We start from the raw sequence: 22,187 nt of genomic DNA on the forward strand, positions 1-22,187 counted from the left end.
GGACTCTCTCCGACCACGTCAGACCAGACGTCTCTGAAAATCACGGATTCTTTCTTCAATCCCTCTCCTTTGGCTGGGATGGGGAGGAGGAGGGCGAGGTTGAGCGCCAAGGCCGGAGAGAGAGCGGAGGAAGCACCGGCGCTGCCGCCGTGCTATTGGCTGTTTGCGTCGCATGGTTGTTTGTCTGCTCCGTCCTTGTTTTTCCCGATACGTTTCGAGCACATGAAACGCATCAGGGACTCGCAAAGTTTGTATGTGAGGACTTCCTCGAATCCCGCAAAGTAAGACAAGGTTAAAGATGCGAACGGAATGCCTTTGTTTACAAAAAGAGCAGACGAGAAAATATGGATGGAACAGCGCCGCCGACGTCAAGAAGGTAAGACCATAAACAGACAGCTACACACACGCAGTTTGTAACCACTACGCAGCTCGGACGGTGCGAATGTGTGTTCGCAGCCTGCACATATATGACGAATTGGATGACGACGTCACAGAGCATCTTACTCAACAAACTCACCCCGCGTCACCACCCGACCGGAATTTAGAACCTCGGCTACTTCCGGTCAAATTGAATCGGTTTTTCACTAATTCCTGCTCCGGATGCATATCCATATGGATGACACTTGAACCTCAAGATGTTTAAGACATCCCGGTTCTAACGAGACCTCAACCACGTCTGTCGGTCCTGCAGTGGTCGTGTTCCAGGCACATTTAGCCCGAAAAACGCCAACGAGAATAGTGATAATAAAAATCCAAACAATAACAATGGTCCTGCGGGCTGGAGCCCTGGTTATAAAAATGAACTATTCAGGTAAAACAAACAAAAAAAAAAACTTTTGTACATTTACAACCAAAACAAGGTTTATTTTTTTGATTGACTGTTTTCCCTATCTATGTCGTCTGGACATTATCTTGCTTTGTCTCACACAGCAGCCCACCTCCACTGTTGACAAGCAGCATGACGGAGGGAGCTCTGAACATCCAGTCAACACACACACACTCTCTGTCGTGTGTTTGTGTGTGTGTGTGTGTGTGTGTGTTTGTGCGGCGTGCGTGTGTGTTTGTGCGCGTGCATGCGTGTGTGTGTGCGATGCGGATATCAATGCATATCTAAGACCCCCCTCCAACCCCACCGCCGGAGTTTGAGATGTTCCTCTAGGACCCTCTCCACCTCCCTCCGTCACTCCCTCGCTCCCTCCGTCCTCCGTCCCTCCAGAGGAGAAGGGGTGTAACAGGGCAGATCAGACAGGTTGATCAGAGCAGAACTGCTGCTGACAACGGCCCACTCAAAGACTAACGCTGTCTGTGTGTGTGTGTGTGTGTGTGTGTGTTTGTATTTCATGTGTGCTTTCTTGCATGTGAGTTCTTTAAATGTATTGTCTGAATTTGTGAGTCTGCATATCCACATCATTTTTTTATATATTTGTACAATATAAGTGTGTCTTTGTGTGTGTGTGTGTGTGTGTGTGCGCGCGCACGTGCATGTGTGCGTGTGCGTGTGTGTGTGCTAACCTCTCCTCTCGGCTGAGCCTCCCTGCGATGAAGGGGAAGAGGATGAGGAGGAGTTGGAGGAGGTTCTCTGCAGAACGGCGTCCAGAGAGAGCTCCGAGCGACGCAGGTCCGGGTTACTGACAAGATAAGATAAAGTAATATTACATTACACAAGATAAGATAAAGTAATATTACGTTACACAAGATAAGATAAAGTAATATTACGTTACACAAGATAAGATAAAGTAATATTACGTTACACAAGATAAGATAAAGTAATATTACGTTACACAAGATAAGATAAAGTAATATTAGATTACACAAGATAAGATAAAGTAATATTAGATTACATAACATAAGAAAAGATAAGATGAAGCAATATTACATTACATAAGATAAGATAAAGTAATATTAGATTATTTAACATAAGATAAGATAAAGTATTATTAGATTACATCAGACAAGATAAGATAAGAAAAAGTAATAGCATAAAATAAGATTAAGTAATATGAGATTACATAGGATATGATAAGATAAAGTAATATTAGATTAAATAAAATAAAGTAATATTAGATTACATAACATAAGATAAAGTAATATTAGATTACATCAAATATTATGTTGCCGGCGAATATTCCTAGTACTACCCGGTTCAATAGAATAATGGACTCCTACCTGGTACGGATGAGCTGGGAGCCGGAACGGGGGCCCAGGGCCACTCCTCCGTTAGGGGAGTGCTTCCTCACCAGCGCTGGGGAGATTGAGGTGGTCCTCTGGGGGACCTGAAGCAAAATACAGAGGGACACACACACACACACACACACACACACACACACACACACACACACACACACACACACACACACACACACACACACACACACACACACACACACACACACACTTTCTCCCATTAGTAAGGGTGTAAGTAGGTATCTTTGTAGTTATTTTCAAACCAAGAGCGACAATGTATTTCAGTAAAGGCGGATTTTCACAATAATACACCAAGAAGACTAAATATGATACTTGAGCGGTAGTGGTTCGGGGGTTTTTACAGTGATTTGACCCCATTGATAAGATTTTGTCTCTGGGATCCCAATCTGAGAAATTCTTTATGGTTCGATATGATTGTATATACTATAGTTACAGCAAAACTAGGATCAGTACGGTCAATATTGTGCATTTTCTTATGGTGCTATAAACATTATGGCTGGCATGAGTGTTTTTAACGATCTAGCAGGAGAAGTCTTTGCCATTTCATTTTATTTGACATCTTGTTGTTTTTTTTAATTATTATCATCACACACACCAAAGTTTGTTTTAATATTTTAACACATGAATTGAACCTGAAGAAATGAACAGCGGTTCAATTGCTGCCAGCGGTAGCAGATGGGCAAATGTCCACCCAGTGAGTAACTTCCCTCCATGTTTGTTTACACTCGCTCCCGCGTGCAGACAACACAAAGCACAGTGACGTAAAATGTCACGGGTTATACAGCGCCCCTCCACGTGCTAGGCCACACCCTCTATCTATGACGGTCATTTCTCTACCGTCACAGTAAACTGCACTTACACCGTTTCAATGCTTGACAGGATTTTTCCTGGCGGATATTAAAAAAATAATAATCGTCTCAATGTCCTTGGGCGATCGATGGAGTCGATGGCTAATTGACGACTGAATCGTCAATCGGCGAAAGCTTACACCAGATACAACAATAAACCCTCCACAGCTTCTTGAACGAGGCCTCTGGGGGCTTTCAAAGCAGAACTGTTTTATTTGTAATGAAACCAAAACAGCAAACATTTTTTTTTTTTTCTTTAATCTCTCTCCAGGGACAGACAAACAGTTAACAGAGACGAGCGTTCTGACCTTGGGTGGGACGTCCTCCTCTCTCAGCCAGGCCGCCCGGTCCCGGTCCCTGTCGCGATCCCGGTCTCGTTCCCTGTCCCGGTCCCGTTCCCGTTCCCTGTCCCGTTCCCGTTCCCTGTCCCGTTCCCGTTCCCTATCCCGTTCCCGTTCCCTGTCCCGGTCCCTGTCCCTGTCTCTTTCTCGTTCCCGGTCGTCCCGGCTGGTGACGCGGGGCGGCGGCGTCGGGGTTTCGGAGGTGGGATCAGAGTTCTGGCGCGGCATCTCGCGCCGGGGGGAGACCAGCCCCACGCCCTCACCCAGCCCCGAGCCTGCAGACTGCTCCTGGAGAGACTGGGAGCCCGGCATGGAGGTGTGGGTCTTCACTGGGATGAGGTGGGCCATCTGCAGGGAGGGTGGGGGGGTGGTGGGATGGAGAAAAGCAGAGAGAGACAGAGAGAGAGAGAGAGAGAGAGAGAGAGAGAGAGAGAGAGAGAGAGAGAGAGAGAGAGAGATTGTAAGTGGACGATTACAGAGAAGGCAAAGAGGGAGGAAGGAAAAGGAAAGAGAACAGAGGGTAAGAGTAGGGGGTGAGAGGTCGAGAGAGAGGCAGAGAGAGAGAGAGAGAGAGAGAGAGAGAGAGAGAGAGAGAGAGAGATTTGGGTGGTGGGGGGCGATTTTCAGAGATGGGTAGGAAAGTGAAAGGAGAGAGCGACGGAACGACAGAGGGGGAGAGAGATAGCGAGACGGCGGTGGAGAGGGAATAGGAGGGAGACGGGAGGGGAAAAAAACGAGAGAGAGAGTGGGGAAAGAAAAGAGGGAGACAGAGCAATAGATTAAAGTGTGGAAAGAGAGGAATGAGGGGTGATTGGAGTAAAGTGAGCGGTGATAAAAGGGGGGGATTGAGAGGGAAGAGAAAGAAATATAAAGGGGTGATTAATTGCGCGCAAGGAGAGAGAGAGAATGAGATAGATAGATCGATAGATAGATAGATGGAACCAAAGGAAAGATGGGAGCACAATATTTACTGGTCAGTCAAAAACCCAACAGACACACACACAAGCACACGCACACACACACACGCACACCCACCTGCGGTTCAGGGGCGGCGCTGCTGAAGGACTCGGAGCGGGGAGGGAGGGTGGGGTCGGAGATTCGGGTGGAGGCTTTGTGCTGTGGCGCCGGCGAGCTCTGCCGGTTCAGTTTAGAGCGCTCCTCCACCTGCCATGGGAGAGGGCACACGCGGCGGCTGTCACTCAAACGGTCACCCGGCAGCAGGTCACGGGTTATACCGCGCCCCTCCACGTGCTAGGCCACACCCTCTATCGGAGAGGGGGCGTGGCCTTGACAAGCCAATAGACACACCTGGACCGGGCTCATAATAGGCCTTTTCGCACCGACGCCAACACTTCTGGGGACTCCCTGAGGGGAACTAGCAACCGGGGCGGTCCCATGGGAACTAAATACCTTCAAGGGAGGATTCCATGTTGTATTTACTCCATAACGTTCACTGATTTCACCTTGTCGGTTTACTAAAATCTGTTTCCGAACAAATTTGAGGCGAGAAACAAGCGATCCAGTTGCTGGATCTTCACTCATATTAGATCTATAAGACGTCATTTAAAAGTTTGCGCCGACTTTTGTAAGGCAAGGGCAACGCACGGGGATTTTTATTTTTTTCATTCATTTAACGTCAGAAAATGAAAAGAATGAAATAAACACAGCTAGCTACAGCTTCTTTTTTACTGTTTTTTTTTTATTACCGCTGACCGTGCACGAACGTCACCGAAGGTTCCTCTTGTGCAGGTTAGTCCCTGCCCCGGAGGAGCAGCTAAAAAAAGTCCATCCAAAACGGAGTTCTAACAACTACCAACGTTCCTAGTCCCTGCGGTGCGGACACAACAACAAAAGTGACGGCTCCTCCAAACGTTCTTAGAACTATGGAACAGTTCCTGCGGTGCGAAAACACCTCATGTGGGACGACGCTGGAGTGTAAAGTGTCGTGCAGTAACGCTGCATGTTGACAGGATATGAAAAAATATATAACAAATTGAAAATTATCTATAAAATATATTTGTAATAATTGTATTTGTTTATGTATTTTTTATATGTTTATATATATATATATATATATAGATAAAAACTCTTCTTGTTTCTATTTCTGAATCGATTCTAAAAATGTAATATTGATACTTTGTTTGGAAGTAATATAAATATTTTCCTCTTAAATTAAATACCACCGTAGTCACAAATTAATATAAATATTTGATTTGTCTGTTGTGTCGGGCTGAATTTGTCCCATTAAATATGTCTGTAATGCACGTCAGATGGTATACTGAAAAGTAAGGAGCAATTCTCATCATATATAAAATGTCAAACCATGGATATAGAATCATATCTTGAGCCAGCTCCTCGATATCAGGCTGAATCGATATTTTTTACTTTCTGCAGAGAAGTCTGGTGGTATTCTGGCCATTTTCAGAAAGACAAAAAAAAAAAAAAAAAAAAAGAAGCCTGCGAATTTCAATTGATATGTGTTACACACAATATGGTGTTTATTGTATTGTACTGTAGATGTGGAAATACTTTTTATATTTTTCATAATCCGCCAAAAACCAAATCTACAGCTTCATGCCAAACAGGCCGCTGCGTGTGCGTATATGGTAGCGTCCCACATACAGCTGAGGAGTGAGTGTCTAATGGCTTTGATGAAAGGTCCCCCGCTAATCTGCTTTATCCGACACCACCAAGGCCCCACGTTTCGCCCAAAATAGTCGTGTGTGTGTGTGTGTGTGTGTGTGTGTGTGTGTGTGTGTTTCATTATGTGTGTCACTGTGTGCGTAGCTTATGTTGTGAGGGCCATTACATGCACATAACAGCATGACCCACATTATGTTTAATTGTCTGAATTTCTGTCGCTGTGCGCACGTGCACGCCGGCGGCCGCTAAACATCAGCCTAAATATGTGAGCGAGGAGGAGGAAAGCCTCCATTAAGCAACGACGATAAGATTAACAGATTATTTCGTGTCCAAAAAGAGATACGGCCAGCGTCCAACAACACACTTCCTGCCTCGAAACAATCCCCCCCTCCCGACTGTCTGAGGCATGGTTCAGGGGGGTCAGCAGTCCGCTTTCCGTTAATGCCACATGATTTTTTTATAATTTGCCGGGGATTATTCAAGATCAAATATGGGAATGCACTACTAATGTGTCATTCCTCAGGGCCTTGTTCTTCCGCCGGTGCCCTGTGATTGGGACCGCCAATGATGTTGCGCTGTCAAAGCGTAAAAAGTGACACGATTTCGGAGAAACAACAACGAAAAAAACAACACTAACAACAATGAAAAAAGAGCAACAGAAAACATTTGCGGTAAATCTACCAGGCACCGGAAGGCGATCACAGGTTAGACTACACATCAGGAAGAAGCAGATCCTCTACGAGAAGCTGGAAGAGAGACTGGAAGTGAGAGAAAAAACTGGTGGAGAACATCCTTCCACAGTGGGAAAAGGCTTTGAGGAGTTAGGGTGATAGTGGACGTGTGTGGAAGAGAGGATGATTGGGCGTGTGCGTGTGCGTGTGTGTGTGTGTGTGTGTGTGAGTAAAAATTTACGGCCAAAATGGTCTCTCGCTGTGGGTCATTCCATTTGTGCATTGCTCCTTTCTACCAACGCCCAAAGCCTTTTCCCTTTATGTCCGGACGTTCTCCGGGGTGAGAGAAAGAGTTGGAAAGGGTTAATTGTGTCCACTGCTGTTGCATCTACGCTGAGGAAGAATTTAAAAAAAAAATAAAATAAAAAATAAAAAGACCCAAAATGCAGGTCAGGTCTAAAAGGATTGAGGGATGAATGGAGGAGAGCCGTAAAAGGAACCCGACAACCCCCCCCCCATTCGGGGTTTTGGGGACCGGGCCCCCACACCGTTTCAGCCAGAACCCATCACCAAGCCGGTAGAAGACTGGGTATTGGTTTGACTGACCGTACAAGGAAGGAGGTTAGGTTTGACGGGCGGGGCTCCTCCATGATATCCTCACTGATAAAGCCCTGGTGACTTGTGGGATCGGAAACCAAGAGGGGAGGCCTGTCAGGGTCAAGGGTCTTGGGATGCGGTGGGGACTGGTTGTCTCGGTACGTGAAGGTCCTCCCGGTGCCTTCGTGGCTTTTAGCGTTAAGATCCGGTGTAGAGTTTTGTCTAACATGTGCGTGACGGCGTTTTTATAGATGTTACGCGCCGGTTCGGCAAGGTGGGCACAGCTCGGAAAGACGGCCGCAGGGACGGCCGCTCCCACGGCCACAGAGTCGTGGCATCACCACATGTTGTGTTTGTGTCGCGAAATAAATCGTGCTTGTAAAAAAAAAAAAAAAAAGCTGTGCTCTGGTCATCCCACAGGTCGTCCACAGGACAGAGCTATTGCAGCAGTTCTTGATGATTTAAGAATGAATAAAGAGCTGCGTTGCAGGTTGAGAAGGTGAACTCCACTTGCAGACTGACTCTGTCCTGAATGCAATGGAACAAATACTCTGTGTTGTATGCCCAGCACGCTGTTACACGTTAAAAAAAGTTATAATACCAGCTGTTAATGGTCATAAAAAATAAAAATCTGTGTTCGGAAAGTGTATAGGAAATAATTCAGAAATGTACATTAAACGGTTTTGTACAGTATGTATGTATTGTATATGTACAATATGTATGGTAGATTTTAGATATAATGCGCAGTCTTTTAACATTGGTGCCGATGGTTTTTTTTTTTTTGCGGCGTTGGATGCAAAAATACAACTGCATGTGATGAGGAGTGCTCGGCCCGTGGGTGCTCAAAAAGTGTAATTTAATCCTCGCTGTGAAATGTCGGGTTTTTCTTTTAAAGATCCGTGAAAAATGTTATCTTTGAGAATCCAGGTCTGTGAAATTGGGCAATATTTGCTGGGAATTTGATAGCGGCCTAGATATAGCTGATTGATCCATTAAAAGAGGCCGGAGTCTTGTCTTGTGCCGGTTGGGATAACCAAGAGGGCAGCAGAGTGATCTGACTTCTATTGGAGCGAATTGACGTCCTAATAATCCTAAAAATCCTATAGTTGGCGTATGATCAAGGAGAAGAGACTGATGTGTACATATCTAAGCTATACTTCCATGTGTACCATGGATATAAAAATTTGCAGACTATGTAGGTATGAGAATCGGGGTGACGGGCTAGTGGTTTTTTTTTTCTACCAGTTGGGCAGGAGCAGGGAGACGGGAATTGGGGGGCGGGGGTACTAGGGGGCGGAGAGGGGCACGGGTGAGGCCCGGATGGGTAAAAGACACGGCCGATCTCTGCAGGAGGAAAAGAACTGGGGGATTTCTGCAGGCACCGCGACCCGGCCCTGGACAAGCGGAGGAAAATGGGTGGATGGTTGGATTTCTGCAGAGTGGGAGCGCTTTATGTTCCTTTCGAGGGGGAGGAGTTTGAGCATTTCTTCGGGGCCAAAACGAGAAAGGTCCAACGAGAACCTTCCTCTGCCATTGTTGGGAACTGAAAGGAGATTATTAGTAGGGGAGGGAGTTGAGGGGGAGTTCCTCCCCAAAGGCAGGTAGGAGTGGAGGAGGCTTCCGGGGGCGGAGTTAGAGAGGAGAGAGGGCTCAGGGGACGTGGGTCCAGAGTACGGAAAAACCATCGGGCTCTCGTCCCCCGGATCTACATCTACGTCTATTCTATAGCGGGGGGAGTGGGACCTGGAACGGGGACGGGCACTAACCAGTTCAACTTTGAGGTTGGTTGAAGGGTTCAGTCCAGGATGACTCTGGGGTTTCTGTTCCTGTGATTGAGGTTGGTTATGGAGGGCCTGGGGCCAGGGGGCCCGGGCTACTGGTATCTGATTCGCTGCCTGGCTCTGGGCAGAGACACACTTGTCTCTGGGCCACTCGTTCGGTCTACTGGGACCCAGTGGATAAGGGTTGGCGATGGGGCTCGACCGGCTGAACAGGCCTTGGCTAGACTCGTCTTTGGGGACATTACTCGGTCTTGGATCTGGCCCTGGACTGCCACCTTTCTGACTGAGCTTTTTGGCCCTGAACTCTCGAACCTGTTGGCTGATCTCCTGCTTTAGCCCCGGATCCAACGGATCCATGGGGTCCAGTGTAATACGGATCTGCGGGAGGTGTGTGGAAAGCAGCTGGGCGGCGTGGGAGGGGGTTCGTCTAGGGGGCTGGGCTTTGGCCTGGCCCTGCAAGGGAGCGGACGCTGCTGGTTGGTTGAAGGACTGGTGGTGTCGTAGGGGGCGGGGCAGGTTACCGTGAACATGCTGCTGCTTCTGCTTCTGGATCTGGAAGTCAGAGTCAGAGGAGGGTTAGCCACAAACACACACACATATACTGTATGGGGGGGTACCCGTGCATGCACGCAGGCACACACGCACACACACACAGACACACACCAGGACTACCACATCCATAAATTTTTTGGTCACAGAAGGATCGAAAATATCTTATTTTTCTGCTTCCAAAATCATCATAATCCATTGACTTCAATCAAAGCCTGACAAATTCACCAGACATGGACAACACCAGTCGCCCACTGGGTAAATGGATTGTTCATTAAGGAGCCCATATCCAAAACATTCAATATCCGTTTCTTTTGTGGCCCTGATACCGTGGCATCAAGTAGTTTAAGAGAGCAGTCACCCCCAATGCACGCGCCTCTTCAGCAGATATCATGTTGTCGTGCTGGAGAGAAGCGGTCGTCACAATGGTTTACCTCTTTGGCCCAGGCAGGTTTGTCGCTGGGGTTGACAGCGTCTTTATAGTGGTAGAGCTGCTTCTTGTCCACGGGCTGTTGTTGCTGCTGCTGCTGCTGCTGCTGCTGCTGCTGCTGCTGCAACGACACCAGGTAGGCTCTCTCCTGCTGGAGCTGCCTCTGGAGACGCTCCGCTTGCCTCTGCTCCTCGATCTGCTTGCGCTTGTACTCCTGGAGGTGCGGAGGAGAGGGAGCGGGAGACGGAGAGAGAAGCCGGGGGATGAAACGATTGACAGGAGAAGTTATCGTCTCAAGCTTTAACAATTTTGGCTAATCAGGCGTGCGTCACATAGCTGTTGCAGCGATTGTTGACATTCGCTTTTCCAATCTCACCAATTTTAGTTGAGGACAACATATTAGATCTTGTGTGATTGTTATGTAATTAACATATTTGGTCTTTTCCGCATGGTTATTGTATGGGGCCATACATAAGCCCTGTATCTGCAATACTATTTGACCCAGACCCGTCACTGACTGATACCACAGAGGAGTCATGCACTGACAATGCACCAGATAAACACAATGGCGGCTTAAACACACACACACACACACACACACACACACACACACACACACACACACACACACACACACACACACACACACACACACACACTTGGCAGTCACAACAACAACAGACTGACAATGACAAATAACACTGCATTGTAACTGTACAAAGGGCTTCGGCAAAACATCGCGTCCTATGAAAAGCAGGGGAGCGAGCAAAGGGAAAGATAGAGAGAAGACCTCGTAAGTGGCATCGGCCTGGTCCAAATATCGACCTGTGTTCCTGAAAGTTTCCTCTACAGGTTTTTATTTTCATTTTTAATATTTATATTGTTTTCCCACATAGTCACCGCTGTTGCAGTCTGGCGTTCGAGCGTGGAGGGTTTTAACCCTACGGATGTTGGTATCGAACCATTTTCGTATCATTTTTCTCACCATTTTTACTTTTGCTATAATTGTGTGCAGGTGATTCCAAAAGGTTTTTATTCGCAGTTTGTGCACTGCTCAGTTTTCTGCTCAGTTTTCTGTATTTCACCAGAATTAATTTTATTTACAATCACAGTATCAGCTTCTGCAATAGATATGTGTCATGATGCCATATATTGAAATTGAAAATCGCAACATAAACATCTGGTTAATATGCCTCAACCCAACTGATCCTAATTCACATTAAATTTATTGTGATTTTTTTTCACCCCAAACATCGGTTTAAAATGACCTGCGACCAGACGACTATGTAATAATCATGACGACTCAAACTCAAATTATGACAAGCGAAACTCAACCCCGAGCGCGTTTTTTTACGCAACAGCTTCATCCTGATTGGCTCAAACTAGTGCCCCGTGAAATGACATCCTCCTACGGTTGTGTTACTATGGGAAAACAGCACGGTCTTGTTTTTCACTCCAGCCAAAGCCAAAAGCATATAATAACTACTAAAAACAACAATAAATAATCTGGGATTCATCCAGATCGAAGGTACATGCAGTGGGGTAAACCCGGCAGGACGGGGTGGAGGGACGGATTCTCTTTATTTCCCTTCCGTCTTGCCAAGTCACCCCTGGGACACATGCAAGGTGGAGGGGCAGTCGGGGGTCAGCGGTCACAGAGCACACGGAGGTGGGGCTGGGGAGTGGCAGAGCGCCCCCCTGGTGGTTACCAGCAGTAAAGCCTGCTCCTGTAGCAGCTGCTGCTGGAGGATCTCTAACTGCCTCTGCTCCTCCTCCAGTTGTCTACGGATATACTCCTGAACGACACGCAGCGGGCGGCGGGAGAGAGAGAGAGAGAGAGAGAAAGAACGAAAAGGTGAGATCAAACAGATTCTAAGCAGGAGAGAGTGAGAGAGAAGGGGGGGGGGGGGGCTTTTTTTGTTCACAACAACCCGACACCGCTGGAGAGGGAGAGAGAGAGAGAGATGAAGCGAGAGGGAGAGAGAGAGAGAGAGAGAGAGAAGAGATGTTCTCCTGGGGAAAACTGCCAGCCGGCAAAAAGGGAATCTGAAACGAGATCTAGAGGGAGGGCAAGAAAAAAAAAAATGAGAGAGAGAGAGAGAGAGAGAGAGAGAGAGAGAGCATAGTTCTACAACAATTGCAGGGCATCTCAGCGAAAAAACAGACAGTCAAGGGAGAAGTACGGAAAGACGGAGAGGGGGAAGGAATGAGAATGAAAGAGAGAGAGAGAGAGAGAGAGAGAGAGAGAGAGTTCTATTTCATGTGTAGAGCAGTGGTTCCCAAGTGGCGGATCCCGTCCAGCAGGCGGGTCGTGGTTCCATTTCGAGTGGACCGCAGGTGTAGAATTGGAACTGGAAAGCGCAGCATTGTAAATTTAAAGAGTTTAAATTTCCAACGCTGCGCTCTTATTTTGAAACACTGTTTATGACTGAGGTGAGTTCAGTGGCTGCCACGGCGCCATTTCACAAACGGGGTTACCGTACTACTTTTAATAGAATTTTGGAAATCAGAACGCTTTAAATCTTAAATCACGTTCAAAGCGTTTTTGTTTTTTGTACCAATATTAAAAAAGGGAGTCTGGTGACATGCACACTGTATCCACGGACCACAGCTGACACTGATGCTGCGATCCTTTGTCGTAATTGATCGGCTCCCCATACGATGTCATAAGAGCGCTCCCTTCAAAAAAGTCCACTTTGGTTTCAGCGTTTTGGAGCTGCTCGGCGTATTAAGGACTGAGTTAAGAATTAGACGGACAAAAAGACAGACAGACAGACAGACAGACAGACAGACAGACAGACAGACAGACAGACAGACAGACAGACAGACAGACAGACAGACAGACAGACAGACAGACAGACAGACAGACAGACAGACAGATAGATAGATAGATAGATAGATAGATAGATAGATAGATAGATAGATAGATAGATAGATAGATAGATAGATAGATAGATAGATAGATAGACAGATAGATAGATAGATAGATAGATAGATAGATAGACAGATAGACAGATAGACAGATAGACAGATAGACAGACAGATAGATAGATAGATAGATAGATAGATAGATAGATAGATAGATAGATAGATAGACAGATAGATAGACAGACAGATGGTTAGAATGCAGCACAGTGGGAAAAGAGAAGATCAGACGGAAAAGAACAGAGGAGAAACTTACAGGAAGTACAGGTACACGGCGTACATGTGTGGCCCTTCATTTGTGTGTGTGTGTGTGTGTGTGTGTGTGTGTGTGTGTGTGTGTGTGTGTGTGTGCGCGCGCGCTCTGTACCTGCTCCCTCTCTGCGTGCCTTCTCTCCTCCTCCCTCCTCAGCTGCTCCATCTCCTCGTACCTCCTCCTCTGCTCCCTCTCCTGCTGCTTCCTCAGCTCCCGCTCTCGCTGCTGGTGCTGCGGGGACGGCGGCAACAGACCTTAGTGTGCGCTTTTGACATGCACAGACAGGCGCACACGCACACACACGCACACACACACACACACACACACAGTTCCAGCTCCCACGCACATCACCTCGCACCTCATTCTAGGCTTCATTATTATGACAGATAATGGGGAGAGCCCAAAAACACCTCCCGAAACAAACTTTTAGAAGCGGTTGCCAAGACTGACAAAACGGTTGCAGAGTTTTTATAATTCTATGACTGACCAATAATAAGCACCCACATTTCAATATGAGGAATGTGATATCAAGAGGGGAAAACATGTTAATTAACAGAAATGTATTTTTGGGGTTACATCTCATGTGTTTTTCTGTGTAGTTTGGGTAGTTTGGTTATCAAACTGTCAGAAAGTGTTGGAGGATGCAAGATTCTCCCCTTTTGACTCTCAAAACAGAGTGTACTTTGTCCATCCTTTGTCCTTTTTGAACATATAAAAAGTGGTTGAACACGGGGCAAGTAGACCGCAGAAGCTTGTTGACAAATAGCCCAAATGAGGTTGCCCGGGTAGTAGCAGAGCCCGTAGGATCATGAAGGATCCTCATCACCCCAACAACGGACTGTTTCAGCTGCTGCGGTCAGGCAAGCGCCTCCGCAGTCACGCAGCGAGAACAGAGAGACTGAGACGGAGTTTCTTCCCTCAAGCCATCAGAACTGTCAACGCTGACCTCACCAGGGGTCCTAACTGAGCCATGCACTAGGCTCCACTACCTACTGTACTGTATGTAGCATACTGTACCGCATACTGTATCACTGTTCAGGGTTGTTCGTGATGCCGTATTGCTGCGCCGTACTGTTGTATACTGTGCTGTATTATCCCAAACACTACCTCACACTATTCACATTCACATGCCACTTTAATTCACATGCCACTTTAAATGCACATATCTGTATATACATAGGCATATTCCTTCAACCTATTCCATTTTATTTCAATTTATTTTTTATTGTATTTTATTCTATATATTTTTTATCTTATTCTATAAGTATTCCACTTACTGTATTACGTTTTAGGAGTCAGTTAGTCGGTCTATTAGAAAGGAATTTTCTACTTTTTATTTTATTTTTGTACTTTTTCCTAGGACTTATTGTGTGCTATCACCGGGTGCGTTGCATTACATTTCACTGCATATATGTATGGAAGTATGTATATGTATGTGACAAATAAAAATCTTGAATCTTGAATCTTGAATCAATGGGGCAACAGTCATTTGCAAGAATAATACACACAGGTGTGTCTGAATCAGAATCAACAGAATATCCAAGACAAATATCCACAGTCGTCCAAATCTACACCCACAGTCACACTGGTTGAGGCGAGTCCCGGTGTTGAGCCGTGTGTTTGGCAGCCGACTCCGGTGGGCCACCCAACGAGAGAGAGAGAGAGAGAGAGAGAGAGAGAGAGAGAGAGAAAGAGAGAGAGAGAGAGAGAGAGAGAGAGAGAGAGAGAGAGAGAGAGAGAGAGGGAGAGAGAGAGAGAGAGAGAGAGAGAAAGAGCGCACAGATTACAGGCTAAAGGTTTCCCGTTGTAGGCCCGAGCTCTGGAACCCAAACATTATGTGTCGGTGTGTGTGCGTCAGTGTGCGTGTGTGTGTGCGCCGATCTTTTCCTCCTCCTTCTCAAATCACAACCCATATACTGTAAACATGAAAGGATTCTGTACGTACAAACCAATACTCCTTGCAGCCCGAGCGAAGGAGTCAGATTTGCACGAGAACCACTAAAGGTAAAAGTTCTCTGAGTTTCAGGACATTTTCGACCAATATCCGGCCCAACGCTTCCGTCTGGCAATCTGGCACCGGTACATGGGGACGTGCTAACCAACGCAATGAGGTAGGGCAGTGTGGACGCGACGGTAAAAACGATCAGTAGAACACCCCGAACACGCCAGGACCACCGCCCCTGTGAGGCTGGAACCACTGGAGCGCCGCGTACGGCCAGCGAGGCTGACGAGGACGAGGAGGAATCGAACAACCCGCTTGATAAACACCGAGGAGGGCTGCCTTGTTTTGCTGTTTATTTGACATGGAGCGGCCGCCGCGGCATTACATAAATCTGCCGTTGGTGGATTTCACGATTCTGCCCGGGGATTCTACAGCCGCACGCGCGGTGCCAGAGAGCTCCGGGTCCTGGATTAGGAGTCGGCGCCACCTGCTCCCGGATAACAAGCATGTGTTTAAAAAAAAAAAAAAAAGTGTTTATCGTGTCTCATACATCTTGAAATATTTAACTCCGTTTCACCGCGTCGTAGTTTAGTCCCGACAGCCGTGGTCATCGGCGCCGCACACCACACCCCCTCGACAATGAGGTTCAGGAAGGAAAACGGATCGGAAGACCCTTCCACCTCTAATTTCTGAAAATTCCTTTTGGATATTTCTTATTTATAGTTTTTTCCTTCGGCTGACAAATCGCTACTCCATGAATTATTCTGGGGCGGCTTGGCCCCCGTATCTGCATCCCTGTGTCGTGAATTACAGTGGACAACGTTCTGGAATTCACGCCGTGTGCGCGCAGGAGAGCAGCTAACAGGGTTGAGTCTGACGTAACCACGGCAGTGCAGGCGGTCACGGTACCACGGCGTCGCCGTGCGTGGAGGCACATCGTCTGGCCGCAGCCGTGAGACATCCCCGCACGCTCACCTCCTCCAGCCGCCGCCGCTGCTCCTTCTGCTCCTCGATGCGTTTCTGCCTCTCGGCCAGCAGGAGGCGCTTGTGCTCCTCGTTCTGCTGCTGCTCCAGCTGCTGCCGCCGCAGCGCCTCCGAGCGCTCCTTGTTGGCCAGCTGCAGGCGCAGGAAGTCCCGCCTCAGCGTGGACTCCCCGGGGATGTTGATGATGGAGCTGCGAGGCGGCCGACAGCGATGGGATGGACAATCAGGGGAAGATGACACGTCAACATCAGGGCAAGAGTTTTCGGGCGGAGGTGTGGATTATATGCACGCGTGCGTGTGTGTGTGTGTGTGTGTGTGTGTCCGTATGCTACATGCAGAAACATTTTCAAGTTTGCGTACCTTGGCTCTCCCGTGTCTCTTTCTTCATCCTCCTCTTCGCTTCCGCTGTACTCATATTCTGTCTCGTCTGCTCGAGAGAAAAAGACAAGCGGAGCAAAATGAGAGAAATGCGTATGAACGCACGGCAAGCGGTGGTGCCCGCGCCGCCGCAAATTCTCTCCCGGCGCCTTCCGGCACGGAAGGTGTGATACGGTGTTCCACCGCAGGCGGGAGCACAAGCCCGTCAGGCCTGACCGCAGCAACCCGAGAGAGCCAACTAAAAAAAACAAAGCTCCTGGGAATCGTCCAATTACCTTTAGAGAAAATAGTTGGCGACAAACAAATTTCTCAACAACCCAAAGGTATCACTTCATCCACCTGAACAGGTTGTGTGAGTGGAGGAGGCGGAGACGTTGATCCTTGGAAATGTACGGCCCAACATGTTTGTCCACGAATACCTCCACATCAGTGCAGCTTATCTCAACTTCAGCCGAAAGCCATTTAACTGATTTAAATTCCAGGGTTGGTGCGGGTTTAAATCCCTTCCCATATATTATAGTCTATCTGTGGTTTGAAGCAGTGAAAAGCGAACGCTCGCACAACCCTTCAAGTCTAGTGGCCGCAACAACCTCAGATCTCGCTTATACGCTCCGGTCCCCGTTTTGTTTGCGTAGAGCCGGTGAGAACATTTTGCATCAGCTTTTTTTTTTTTTTTTTTTCCCCCCAGACAGCGAGAGCAGAAAGCTGCAAAACACACACACACGCACAGACGCACACACACACACACACACACACACAGACACAGACACACACCATCATCTGAGTGTGACAAAATGACAGCTAGAGAACGGAAGCATCTATAGCGTCAACTCATCATCATCCTCATCATGATGAAGGCTGTTCAGTCCCCAAGGTGTGATGTTTGGTGATATATAATGGTTCTCGCTGTCTTACTCCTCTGTGTGTGTGTGTGTGTGTGTGTGTGTGTGTGTGTGTGTGTGTGTGTGTGTGTGTGTGTGTGTGTGTGTGTGTGTGTGTGTGTGTGTGTGTGTGATGCAGGGTGGAAATGAGTTCTAGGAAACTTCTAGGGAGTATTCAGAAAGCGTTTTAAAATACCACCTCGCTGCTCCCCCCCCCCCCAATCAGATCCTCTTCCACGGTCTGGAAGAGGATTTGATTCTGTGCTTCCATATACCGTTCCCTCTTCATCTACTCTGCATTTCTCATCCACGGCCACGGAAAACACTCGCCGTCGTTGAATGCTTTTGTGTGTGTGTGTGTGTGTGTGTGTGTGTGTGTGTGTGTGTGTGTGTGTGTGTGTGTGTGTGTGTGTGTGTGTGTGTGTGTGTGTGTGTGTGTGTGTGTGTGTGTGTGTGTGTGTGTTTCCGCTAGCCAGCTGACGGTCTTAGTTCAGACAGAATCAATCAACCAACACCAAACAGCACGCCCGAGCACAGGTCGAGATCTAACCCTTGGCCTCTGACCCTCTGACCCTCACCTTATCCTGACCCAGCCTCCAGCCTAACATCTAAACATAACCATCTCCAACCTAGCGCCTAGACGACATCACATCATTGACGAGGCCTTTTTGTTCAAAACAAATCACAGTGCGTACATCTTGTCTCCTCCACAGTCACAGCTAAAGCTTCTATCGGAACAAGTCGCACGAGCAGAGGTGGAGCCTCTTCCTCACTCGCACTTGAACCCAAACACAACCACCTCCAACGCAACCACAACCATCTCTGTGTACAAATGTATTTCCTCCACTGAGAATCAAACCTTGGGTCGCTGCCCAACTGTAGACCAACAACGTTAGGGTTTCCTTTGCCCCCGTTGGCAACACGTACGGAGCAGAGAGGAATTTCTAACACCTCGCCGCGACCCCGTTAGGCTTCTTTCCTATCTCCTCCATATGTCTCCTTATCTCTCCTTATGTCTCCTCATCTCTGCATGTCTCCTTATCTCTCCGAATGTCCAATCGTCTTATGCCTGCTTATCTCTTCAAATGCCTCATACACCCACCAGCCACAACATTAAAACCACCATTAATATTCTGTAGCTCCACCTGGTGCCGCCAAAACAGCTGTGACCCGTGGAGGCGTGGACTCCACAAGACCTCTGAAGGTGTCCTGCCACCAAAACGTTAGCAGCAGATCCTTTAAGTCCTGGAAGTTGTGTGGCTTGTTGCTCGAAGCTTGTTGTTCCAGCACCCGATGGAGCGTCTCACAGACGCTCCATGGTATCAGACCCTAACCCCGCCCATCCACATGATGTGGAACAAAGCGAAATGTGCCCATCGTAGGAGCTGGGAGTGGTGGACAGGGGTCAGCATGGACACTCTGACCGGTCTGCAGCGACACAGCCCCATACGCAGCAAGCTGTGATGCACTGTGTGTTCTGACACCTTTCTATCATAGCACCATCAAATTTTCTCACTCCCCACACGCATCAATGAGCCCATGGGCGCCCATGACCCTGTCGCCGGTTCACCGGTTGTCCTTCCTTGGACCACTTTTGGTGGGTACTAGCCACTACATACCGGGAACACCCCACAAGACCTGGCGTTTTGACCTTTTTGACCTTTTGACCTCATATGTCTTCTCACAGTTCCTTCTACATCTCCTTACGTCTCCATTCATCTCTTTACGTCTCCTTACATCTTCTGATGTCCCCCTCAGGGCTGATGTTTCATTATCGCTCCTTACATTTCTATACGTCTCGGGTACATCTTTCATGCCTCCTTGTGTCTCTCTACGGTCGTGTACCTCTCCTTATGTCTCCCTACTTCCCCTTACTGTAGAAGGCCACTGGACGTGTTGGTGTAGCGTACGGGCGTGGCACTCTCCCCGGCTTCACCGGCTGCATGGTGCAGTGCTCCAGACGCGTAGATGTTGAAAACAACAGCGATTTAAATCTTTTTTTAACACACAGTTTGATAATACTGTGGCGCTCGGCTTGGGTCGACCAGACACCATAAAGGCGGACGCAGATGGAACCTCCGTGGAGCCGAAGGCGCATTTATTGCCTGCCGCGAGGCTACAACTACTCCGGGGTTGAGGGGTCCAGTTGGAAAATAACAGCCTGGGATGCCGTGTCCCATTTTATTACAGGCTTTAGACGCTCCCTCTCCTTCCACACAATCCTGGACACCTCCCCTCCAATCACTTGAACTTATGAACATCAAAACAATGAATTTGAACCACACACACACACACACACACACACACACATACACATACAGCGTGTTTGTTGTCTGTATTTAAAACGGGTCTTGATCAATAAGCAAAACAGCAGCTCTAGGTCTCTGGTGCGATGTGGACTCATAAATGTAAAACACATTTGAATTGATTGCACTCTTTACGAAAACATTTCTCTGTAGTTTCATCTCGTGTTTCTATGAAAAAGGCTGCGTAGCCGTGCGCAGTTGGAAAAAAAACCAAAAAACCCGCACGCGTTTGGTGGACTTCTGCTGTTCCATCTTTTCCGTGTTTGTCTGTTCTTACCCTTCTCTCCTCTCTTCTTCTTGGTGCGGTCGATGTGGTCCTTGAGCTGGATGCGGACCTGCCTCTCGTTGGGCAGGTCTCTGATGAAGGGATGCTTGAGGAGCTGCTCGGTGCTGGGCCTCTGGTCGTGGCTCTTCACCAAACAGCTCTCAATGAACGACTGGAACTTTTTGGACCTGTTTTTGGAGACAAAGAATGCCGAACGGGAAATTTTGCACATTGAACAAGGACGCATATTATTTATATTTATATAAATAATATAATTATTTATATATATATTATATTTCATGGACCCTGGGTCTTTGGAATCATGTAAAAACGACCAATTTAGACTGACAAGATCAGAGAAAAAAAAAACCCCCAAAAAAAGCACTCACCATTTTTTCGATTTGAGTCTGGGGGCAGGGTTTCGTGGAATGAGGAAAAGGGCTCTCATTGGGTGCATGTCGCACAGCGCTGCAGAGACAGACAGGTGTGAGAACCAAACAGCGGTGGGAAGACACCCAAACTAACTCCTAGACACCAACATGTCCGTTTATCAAGGGCAGCTTGAGCGGACCTCATCCGATCAATACACGGTGTCGATACCAATAGCAGTGTATTTGTAACACACACACACACACACACACACACACACACACACACACACACACACACACACACACACACACACACACACACACACACACACACACACACACACACACACACACACACACACACACTTTTGTTTTATCATTATCTGAACATTAGCTCTTTAATGAGACTGCAAGATTGACTAAAGTGAATTTCAATCCACTCATAAACAGAGAAAGGTAAGCGCAGCCATTGCAAACAAACAATTTTAAAGAGTGCACTCTTAATTCACTCAGAGATGGTGAAGGTGTCTGACTATGAAGGTAGGGCCTAAGTGTGACTTTAAATACAGCCGCACAAATGCTTAATATAAAGGGTTCCCACCTCAGAGACCCCATGAATCAAGGTTTTAATCTAAGAGCCCAAAATTGAAATTGGTTATATGTTCATAGTACTGAGAGTATGGTGTAGGGCATATACCCTACACCATACCTCCATGACTCCATGACGTGCCCTACTCCATACCTCCATGACTCCATGACGTGCATGACATGCCCTACTCCATACGTGCATGACATGCCCTACTCCATACCTCCATGACTCCATGACGTGCCCTACTCCATACCTCCATGACTCCATGACGTGCATGACATGCCCTACTCCATACCTCCATGACTCCATGACATGCATGACTCCATGACATGCCCTACTCCATACCTCCATGACACTATATTATAAGAACCTACAGTATAGTCATGGAATGAACACACTTAGTTTTAATATTGGGATGTTAACCCCCCACCCCTCCAGCGCGATCTCTGGCGACCTACTTTGGGGGTCCTGCACCCCAGGCTGGGAATCAGTGCTGTATAACATGTAATTCTGTTGGGTGTAAAGATGTAGCCTGTTTGGTCATTTTAAGCTTTAATGTGGAACTTGATCGCTGATGGCCGGCGCCCAAATTCTGCTTAAAGTGGACAGTTCTGCATTAGTATAGTCTATAAAACCCCACCCCGATTATGGAGACAGTAATTAATGTGATGATGATGATGATGACGTGCAGAGGAGTTGTGCAGTTTTATGCGTGCACAAGTGCATGCATGTGTATATTGTGTGTGTGTGTGTGTGTGTGTGTGTGTGTGTGTGTGTGTGTGTGTGTGTGTGTGTGTGTGTGTGTGTGTGTGTGTGTGTGTGTGTGTGTGTGAGAACATACGTGGAGCTCCCTCGGCCATCTCGATTGCTGTGATACCCAGCGACCACAAATCACTCTGCAATGACACAAACAGGGAGGCAGAGCATAAATACTGAGAGGGAGACGGATACATTTTGCATGTTTACAGAAACATTGAACCAACAAAAAATATTGCTTAAGCAAGCAAAGCACGCTCTTTGAATACAAAACTGAAAATAGTTCCATTCCTTTCACATAATTAAAAATAAATACATTAAAGGGGCATTGACAACCTTTTTGCATTTACTTATCATTATGAAGTTAATGTTGATTGCACAGTGTCATGGCTATAGAATAACCACACCATCAGCGTTTAGACTGGTTGCATATAGGCCTCGATATCACCATGCAATACGGACCCCCGGGGAA

General features: G+C 47.4%; 1 protein-coding gene across 1 annotated transcript in view; it reads right to left on the reverse strand.

Annotated features, from left to right (window-relative positions):
- The window catches only part of tnika (TRAF2 and NCK interacting kinase a), a 112,728-nt gene that overhangs the window by 17,730 nt on the left and 72,811 nt on the right, over positions 1–22,187 (reverse strand). The window contains exons 8-19 of the mRNA XM_080012732.1: positions 21,801–21,855; positions 20,389–20,467; positions 20,012–20,187; positions 16,530–16,596; positions 16,161–16,359; positions 13,358–13,474; positions 11,775–11,861; positions 10,070–10,279; positions 4,430–4,558; positions 3,362–3,742; positions 2,167–2,273; positions 1,513–1,628 (exon numbers count right to left, since the gene is read on the reverse strand). Of these exons, the coding sequence (XP_079868858.1) occupies positions 1,513–1,628; positions 2,167–2,273; positions 3,362–3,742; positions 4,430–4,558; positions 10,070–10,279; positions 11,775–11,861; positions 13,358–13,474; positions 16,161–16,359; positions 16,530–16,596; positions 20,012–20,187; positions 20,389–20,467; positions 21,801–21,855 (1,723 nt within the window). The remainder of the gene's footprint in view (positions 1–1,512; positions 1,629–2,166; positions 2,274–3,361; positions 3,743–4,429; positions 4,559–10,069; positions 10,280–11,774; positions 11,862–13,357; positions 13,475–16,160; positions 16,360–16,529; positions 16,597–20,011; positions 20,188–20,388; positions 20,468–21,800; positions 21,856–22,187) is intronic.

Source organism: Zeus faber (genome assembly GCF_960531495.2).
Source record: "Zeus faber genome assembly, chromosome: 13".
NCBI classification, from domain to species: Eukaryota; Metazoa; Chordata; class Actinopteri; order Zeiformes; family Zeidae; genus Zeus; species Zeus faber.